The sequence below is a fragment of the Melanerpes formicivorus genome, unplaced genomic scaffold, assembly GCF_026170545.1.
Source record: "Melanerpes formicivorus ecotype bairdi unplaced genomic scaffold, bMelFor1.0.p_v2 SCAF_36, whole genome shotgun sequence".
Taxonomy (NCBI): Eukaryota; Metazoa; Chordata; class Aves; order Piciformes; family Picidae; genus Melanerpes; species Melanerpes formicivorus.
Genome location: NW_027142388.1, coordinates 6049385 through 6058458, shown reverse-complemented (window position 1 = coordinate 6058458; position 9074 = coordinate 6049385). Strand labels below are relative to the sequence as shown.

Sequence of the window (9074 nt, the reverse complement as noted above, 5' to 3'; positions counted from 1 at the left end):
AGTGAACTTCAGCAGCTGCCAACAGCTCTGAAATAATGAGGGAACTCTATTATTACTATTCAGTTTGGGGTTTTTTTCCTTCCTAGGCTGAGAGAACTGCCTCTTCTTTTCCCATGAAGTGTGTAATGAAGAGAAGCGTAGGGGGTTTTGACCAATATTTCAGTCTTTGGTATCATACAGTGGTGGCTTTTCCTACTCACTGCTTTGTTTTGTATTTCTTCCTAGTTATGTATCACTTACTTACACCTGTGGTAGGTGTTTGATCTGGTGCCTGTCATTTGAGGGCAAAAGCGACGGAGTTAGTGCAGCTGCCTCCTCAGTCAGCAACAGAAAGGTGGGAAATGGTCGCCGCGGGCCGCTACTTTTCCCCGTGCATGAACATAGAGCTTGCACCATTACTGCATGCTGAGTGATCCTACCCTCAGTATCTGAGCCTTTAGGAAGGGAGGGCAGCTGATAGAGGAGATGTATGAAACATACTGCACTCTAGAAAATATCAAATAATTTATTTATATAAAATATAATACACAACAGTTGTACACATGCACACATCCACACAGTACTTTACCACAAATTTAGGCCAGTTATTTTCTTTGAATTAAATGTTATAATCTAGCACACAGTATCTTACAGTAATTTACATTGTTATCTGAAGACACAATGGGGAAGCTTTGAGCATTCATTTATAAACCTTCCATAAATTACAAAAAGAAAGGCAGTCTGAAAAGTATGTATAAACAGTAAAAACAATTTACAAATGGACAAGAATTACAAAATAGTAACAGCCAATGACTGCCATCAATGTGTAAGATTGTTTTTCTTGAGATGCCAATATTGCAGTTAATATTTGATTATCATCTCTTGCAGCCTTATTACTGGCTAGGGCTTGTGTGTGTGTAACACAGTTGGTTTATTTTTTTTTTTCACTTGAGACATGCACTTTATCTTGAGTCTGACATCAACAATATGAAAATGCCTTTTAACTTAGGAGTGTACCTCCACAGGTAAAAAAGTCAGGGAGTAAAGGGGTGGGCTTTTTTTGGTGGAGTTATTGGTTTGGTTTGTTGTGTTGTTTTGTTCCCCTGGTAATTTAGAACAGTGACCCAGGAACTCCAAAACTGGAGGCCACATGATTGAAACTGGGTAAGTCTGAATAATTTACACTGTATCTGATAGGGAAAATGTGTTGACAACAGAAATCAATAGAAGTAGTGTAGTTAGTTTAGAGAGGGGGGGAAAAAAAAGAAAAAGAAAAACAAAGGGGGGAAAAAAGCAGCAAAACCCAAAAGAGAGCATTTTTCACAGCACTTTCAAACTCCCAGGAGTTACATCAGACATTGAATGGAGTCAGTAACACAGTATTGATCTTAAATTACCATGTTTGAGGGAAAATGAAGACAGTTGAATACACAGTACATACAAAGTATACGCTGTATATTTATTAGACAGTACAAATCATTGTGCATTAATAAGGCAAAACATCAAGGCTGATTAAACTAGGAGTTTCAAGACCATTTTTGTTAATGATAAGGATTAGATACAGTGGGGTGATCCCTCTGGACCAGGAATCAGTGAATAGTTTTCTTCCCCCCACTCATGGTTAATGGAGACTAAAGGCTGAGATTTATCCAATGGAGTTGCAGGTGGTGAGTTGACTTCAAATAAAACCATGTTCTTCCGGTCTTAATCCCATACAAAATTTACTTAGGTTTGTTTTTTTTTTTAAAGAAAAAAAATATTTGCAACAACACATCCACTTCCTTAGTTCTTGCTGTTCTGATTAAGCAATTCACATGATTCTATTGATGTCAGAGTTAAAAATGCAAAGGTTTGGTAAAGTTGTACTGCATAGTCATGAAAGCCCTAGTTTTGACGTTAAAAAAAAAAATAAAAATACACAGACTGGAAGCTTTACAAGTTGTCCAGGAGAACATGAATCATTTCACTGCACCAAGCTTTTTCAGCAGTTTCTTGCCTTTGGAAAGCAGCCCCTTTTTCTTTTTCGAGGACATATCCCTGCCTCTCCCGGGACTACCAGAACCCATAGGTGACGTAGGTGACCCAGAATGGAGATGAACTGTGGGGGATGGTGCTCTTCGTGATGTACCTGTATTCTCAGGAGGAACCTATTAGGTACATTGTTATCATTTATTGAATGTTTGAAAGCTTAAAAGCTATTATCATCAAGAAAGTTGGTAACATCACTTGTCCCACTACCCGCTTAAACAAAAGGGCTGGTTCTTTTCTTTGTGGCTTAATATAGTGTATGGGCTTAGGGAAACTAGATAAATATTGAGGGGAAAAAAATGCAAAGACTAGAGAACACTCCCATAGAGCCCTGGTTTGGGTGGACTTTTGTAAAGAAAGACTTGTTTGCTGTAGCTTTTGCCACAAAAGCCACAAAATTGGTTTGGGTTTTGCATTTCAGTACTCAGTACAGAAATGAAGAGGGATACTTTTGGCAGTATTGAGAAACACAAATTTGTTAATTACTAGAGCTTAGCAATCTATAGAAGCCAAACCGTTTCCAGAAGAAATTACTTAAATTGATACATGATCACTTAATTTTTAGTGTCTTTAAAATGCTCTACAATTGGCTAGCAAACTTTATGTACATATTTGAGAAGATGGCACACTGGCTTAAAATAAAAGGAAGAGAGAAAAGAAAAAATAAAAGGGAAAAAGAAAAAGCTAAAATGAACCTTAATTGCAATCAAAGAAAGCTTAAAGACCCTGACTGCTTGATGTGTATGCTGCAGCTATGAGGTGGCTGAATGATGGTGAGTACTTGAACTCTAGCTAGATGACAGCATTCCTAAATATTTTGAACAGCTAGTTTTAAAAAATTATTTTTAAATTGTTTTTAAATCATCAAAAGCACTTGAATGAAAAAAATGCTCAAACTACTTCTACTCAGCCTACCCTAACTACAGTGCCCGGCTGACAACATGTGGTACTAGCAGTTAAGATGATATTATCATAGTAGAATCCATGCCTTAGGGACCCCTGTTAGCTTGTAGGTCAAGTTAAAACATCAGCAATTTACTGGCTGGTTGTGCAACAGTGAGTTTAAGCAAAGGGGCTTCAAGCCTACTTTGATTTTAAATCAAGGTCTGATTCTAATGAAAAGAAAACAACTTGGTAAAGCACCCCAACGTACACCTGAAGATACCAGATATTTAGTCTAATGCATTCATTCAGTGAGCTGCATGGTTCATTCCGAGACTTTTATTGCATTGGTAAACCAACAGTTGCTGATATTTCAAATGTGCACTTCTAGAAAAATCCGAGCAGGTTGTACTGTAGGAAGGGATTTTTTTCAGAATGGTTTAAGTAGTTGGTCTTAGGCAAACTGGGGTATAATCGATTATGGAAAACACATTTTTAAGGCAGAGAATTTGTAGCTAGATTTGAGTGTAATGAGTTTCAAAACCAACTATACCCTTGTAAACTACCGTTCGTATCAGCTTGTGTTTCATTTGCACGCTCCTTAAGGGCTGGGGGAGTTGTGCTTTTCTCCTGATAGTGGAGCTTGGAATTTTTACATCCCAGGTTGGCTAACAATGCAATATGCAGCTTTTGTTTGTAGGGTAGTTAGACATCAAACTCTTCTTGCTATGTAAACATAAACATTTAGCTAAGAAAGAAATATGTTCCAAACGCCGACCTTCATAAAGTGAAGTCAAATTGATTTGTTTCCAAGGATTCCTTTTTAAAGGATTTGTCTCCTAAAACCACTAAATTGACTTGACTAGGTGCAGTAAAAGCAGTCAGTTCTGTGGCCAAGGCTTTTGGAGACATATTTCTTTTCTCTTTCTTTTTTTTTCCCCCACAATTAGGTTTCAAGACTTGCATTAGAGAGCCAGGTAGCTTTAATTGAAATCTCTATTGGTATCTTCAGTTGCTCACTTACGTGAAGGCTACATTGCCTTATTAAGGTGTGAAATGAACACTCTTCTTCTGTTTCCAAGCAGATGAGCAAAGAAATAAAAATATATATAAAATATATAATATAGAAAAGTATTGCAGTGACGAAACAAAACAAAAAATGAGATACTCTAAACATTAGTCTTTCATAAAATATAAGTCTCTGGGCAGTTAACTAATGCTGGTTGGAATAGGAAGCCATAAGGATTAAAAGAGGAGCACTGTCAAGTTACAGTTGGTATTTAAAGGAATGTGGGTACCGGGCCTGTGTCCACAAGAACTTTGGCTTTCATCAAGATACTGCTTGTCACAAGAGTGGGTTGGAAGCATTGGGAGGCATCTACTTTCACCAGGGAAAGCTACTTAGGCTCAAATTGTAACTGAAGGTACTGCAGTGACTGCAATCAAATGGTCAATTTAGTTTCTTCATTTACAATTGTAACCAGCTAGCAGAGGGGTCAGTAAAGTAATTTTTCTTTAGGTTTTGTATATTGAAAGTTAACTTTAAATGGGCAAATGGATTAAAAATGTTAAAAGTAATGTCTAAATTATATATGAGACAGAATGGAATGGAAAGTAAAAACGTAAAGTTTTGCTAATTTGGTTGCTTACCCTTTTTGCTTTTGTACGCATCGGTGTGTCGTGAACATATCGCGAGGGTGCATCAGACAGGTAGACCTCAACATCATCAGGCACTTCTTCAAGGAAGTTGGAAGGAACCAGCCCCTTTTGTCCATTAAGTTCACCCTGCGCATGATGAAAAGTACTGTGAATGTTTTGACTAAAGCAAGTGTTGGTGCCTAAGAAGGCAAGGACCATTCAGAGCCAGTGAGGAGCAGAAGATATCCATCTAAAGTCACTTGGGACCTTAAGAGCTTACTTGCTGCTGAAAACTGCAAGAGCTGTTGTGCATAGTGGAGAGCAAAGGAACTCATGTTCTTTATCTAGGCACAGTGGAGAAGCAGGAACTGAAGTGCCACACAATTTCTAGATGTCGGTCCTTAGGACTGTAGCATCATAAATGTGTGGGGCTGGGCTGTACTGCTCAGGCAATCACATTATTCCTTTGGGTATCAACTTCTACAATGTTTTGGAAAATGACAGCTGGGCCTGTTTTCTGGGGTGAAAACACCATGGAAATGTGAAATGCAAGTTTACAATGCAGCTTGGCTGCTACTGTCAATTTGAAGACCATCCAGCTGGGCAAGCAGTGCTGGAATACTGTCTGTCAGGGTTCAGTGCTGCTTCTCCTTCAAGGAGCAACAAACTAGTGGGGGCAGTTAGCTACAGCTTTAAACCACTGAACTGTTTCATGGATGTAATAGAACCAGTTAACCCTTTATTTGTAGAAGAGGCTGGACCTAGACTTTTCTCCCACCTTGCCATTACACATCATTCACATGTACTCAAAATCTACATTTCCAACAAGCTTGTCAAAGAAAATATTACTTATAAAATGCCAGAGACAGCTCTGAGCTGTATGAACAACCACCCTTAAAATTCTGTGCAGAGGTGGTGAGTGAACCTTCTTCAGTGCCTTATGATCTCCTCCAGCTAAGGGAGCATCAGCTTCTGCTACAAACTGCAGGTGGGAGCTGAGGTCAGGTTCACAGCCTGGCTCTCTGTCAGGCTTGGTGTTGACCTCAGTCTGGCAGGTACAAAATGGGAGTGGTGATAAAAACTCCAGGCACACCATGTAGATTTTTTTTTTGGTCAAATCAGGATCCTACCACAAAAGTCCTACCACAAAATGAGCTGGAATTGTGTCCTGAAATCCACCCTCCAGCCTGGGTTAGTAATGGTTTGAAGCAACCAAGCAGAAGCCAACTTACATAGTAAAACCCATCTTCATCGATTTCACCAAACACAGTGATGATGTCCCCAGTGCAGAATGTCAGCTCAGCCTGCAGCAAATGGAAATGAGACAGTGAGTGCCTTGTTAGGCAAAGGTTACCATTTTCTTTGTTAACAGGAAACCCAGTCACATTTCTCCGTCTCCTTTATGTTGGTGAAACCCAACTGAACTTTGAGAGCAAACCTAAACTTTTCCTTTTTTTAAGCTTGCTAAATCTAGCTAAGAGCTGATGGTTGAATGAAGATCTAGCTAATGGTCAGTTGATGATTAAGGTATCTTTAAATTGTTATATATTAAAAATTAATGCCCTACTACATGTAACATCATGCTTTTTACATATCGATATGTGTGCACATGCATTGCAAAGCATCTCTCCCTAGCTGACTCTATAACACACTGTGCCATATTAAATACATCCTACACTGGAGAGTCCTTCATGTTGTTTGAACAAGAACCATAAATCTACAGAAGCTGTAAGCTCATCCTAAACATCTGCCCAAAACCACCAGTGCTTGCAGTTCTGAACTTTCTGGCTTCTGCACACCCACTGGAAGGTGTAATAGTGCTCATCTTATCACTACTGACTGCTGCAGCTCCATGACCAGTGACAGATAGGTCAGTACCTCTACATCCACATTAGGAGAACTTTCTCTTGGATCATAATCATACAGTGCCACCATCCTTCTTGTAGCCACCGAGTGTTGTCTGCCGCTCCGTCTGTTCCTTTCTGTTCCATCACAAGGGGGGGAAGGGAAGGAAAGCTATCACAGTTATTTGGAAAAGAAAAACAAAAGTGCAACTTTCCCCGCATCATTTTCTCAACAGCGCAGTAACAGTGTTGGTACTTCTCTAGCAGATCACCAAACCCCCAGACAGAAAAAGGCTTCAGAGCAGTGTGGACCTTTCATAAACAGTTTAACAATTGTGATGCCTTTGTTATTATAAGCCACTGAATCCTCCGAACAGCATTTGCCTGCAAAACTAACATCCCAAGGTTATAGCGGGGTGTATGAAGCCAGTCAAAATTCATGTTTGTTTATTTTATCAAACTTCCACATTTACTGTCTATTCCCTTCCCCACCCTCCTAAGCACAAGGATTATTCCATCCTCTGGTGAGAGACTAGAAGGAAAAAGGGACATTCTTAGCTGTCCCAAGGCAAAAGAGGCTTCCCACTATGCAAGTGCTCTGCAGTGTTCTCAGCACTGACTACAAAACCACATTCTCAATTACTGTTTGATTTGACAAGTTTCCTTTGTGGGGAGCAGAAGGAAAGGAGTAAAATTTGTAGCTTCCAGGACCCACCTGAAATGTTTATTACTCAACGGTAAACATTTACAGTGGTCCAAACTGGGCATCATTTCAAATTTGAATGACATTAGCATGATTCTTGCAGATGGTTGCTGCAGCAAGAGGAACATGCTTGTTAGTGCTACTTACAGACAGGCATTGAGGGCAGGTTTGCTGAGTGTTATGCAGTGTGACAAAGGAAACCTAGGGTTAGGAGGCACCCTGTGATGGTTCCAACAGGAGGGTGAGCATTACAGGCTCAGCTAATGTAGCAGCAGATCCTGAGTGTCACTTGTGCTCACAGCTGTCACCTCACCCACCAGTTCAGTCAGGAGATCACTTACTTTTGCAGTGGGTGCTTTGGTGTAGCTGTCCTAGCTATCAGTCCAAGGGATTGACATAGAACTCAAAGAGATCCAAAAGGAAGGCACAAACTGCAACAGACTTGGGACCTCAATCCCCCAAAGCCTGGATCAACCAGTACCTAACTGATTGTCTTAGAGTCACACTTTTCACTTTGAAGTATCTCTCTGGGGCAAGATATTGCCCACTGCTCAGGGTCACGGGCCCCTCTATGATCAACCAAGGAGAGAATCAAAGAAGGACCCTATACATAACTGCTATGGGACAATATTTTCCAACTTCTGGTTTCCAAAAGTTTAAAGGCATTAAATAAAATAATAAATCTAGGCAGCTCAAGTACTTTCAGCTAATGTACAGCTTGAATCAAGTTATTGGTTCTTAGCACAGACCTCTTTTAGACTTTCTGGATCTGCGGTGTACAGAGTGTGTGCTCTCTTTGAAACGGTCACAGTTGACTTCAGGAAAGGAATGCATACAAATAAGAGAAGAAAAGATAGGAAGCTGTTCAAAGTCTGGTTTTAAGGATTTCATGTGGGCAAAGGATTAAGAAAAAAATATTGTATGAACACAGCATGTAAAGTGTCTGATATGACATTAAAAACGAGTAACAATATGAGACACACTGGCAAGTTAGATCCTGCTTCTGCTACAAATCCACGTGGGCAGCCTGTGTGACAGTGAGGGTCTGAGCACATGGATCTCTGCTGTTCAGAATTCATATTTAGTTTAAAATTAAGACTAACTGTTCTAACAATTTATACCCATATTAAAGATAACATAAATAATGCTTTTAAAGTGCTAGAATATTTAAAGGTGAACTGCTGAGGGTAGGTTGCTAACAGCACTCTCAGAAACATCCCAGGGTAAGTAGAATTGCTTAAAAATGTAATGTAGGACAGAATTTCTGTCATAAACTGCCTCTCCCTCTTTCCAAGAGAAAGAATTCCTGGTTTCTCAGCTGCCCATTGGGCACAAGAAAATCCAATTATATTCACATAATTCCCAACCACAAGAGGCTATGTGGAGTAGTGGGTTTTTACCTTCACAAGTGTTCTGTTTCTACAGCTTGCTGACTTTGATAAAAGCTGAGAGCCCTGAGCAGGACTTAAAGCAGTAAGATCTAGCCACAGCTATTCAGGAAGGTATTTGCTGTACCCACAGGTGACCTCCCAGCTAGAAGCAGAAACATATTTGGACACTTCTTAACCTCACTAGGCCTCCAGTTGTGTTTACAGATGTCCCTAAGGCAGGCTAGGTATCTCATTCTAACGGACTGCAAATGATGCAGACCCATGCTAGAACTTCTGCAGAATAATGCTGTCGGCTGCCAGACTGCTCAGACACAGCTGTAGGGTCCCACTGCGTGCCCACCCCAAGTTTTTGTCTTACAACTGTACACGTAGGTGGGTGTGCTCACCCCCAGGGCAGTGGGGTTTATAGTGCATGCGAGTGGGAGGACTATATGTGGCATAAAGAAATAGATTTGAATTAAGAACTCAGTCCAGCATTTAAGAATCTAATCACCTTTCCCATTTGTGGACAATGGAGAATCTAAAAATATTTCAGTATCTTAAAAAAGCAAGCAAACAAAATCATTACCACACATTTACTAATACAGTTTGGGAAATGATAAGGTTTGG

At 40.0% G+C, this 9074-nt stretch overlaps 1 protein-coding gene across 9 annotated transcripts in view; it reads right to left on the bottom strand.

Annotated features, from left to right (window-relative positions):
- Window positions 1–480: 480 nt before the first annotated feature.
- RIMBP2 (RIMS binding protein 2) overlaps window positions 481–9074 on the bottom strand; it is a 104275-nt gene continuing 95681 nt past the window's right edge. For 3 of the 9 annotated variants that reach the window (XM_068157416.1, XM_068157412.1, XM_068157417.1), the window contains 4 exons: window positions 6406–6509; window positions 5760–5831; window positions 4540–4674; window positions 2034–3960 (listed from right to left, as the gene is read on the bottom strand). In XM_068157416.1, the coding sequence (XP_068013517.1) occupies window positions 3934–3960; window positions 4540–4674; window positions 5760–5831; window positions 6406–6509 (338 nt within the window). In that variant the 3' untranslated portion in view covers window positions 2034–3933. Of the gene's footprint in view, window positions 3961–4539; window positions 4675–5759; window positions 5832–6405; window positions 6544–7823; window positions 7890–9074 lie in introns of those variants that run through there. The other 6 variants (XM_068157419.1, XM_068157415.1, XM_068157411.1 and 3 more) reach the window with 5 other exon arrangements.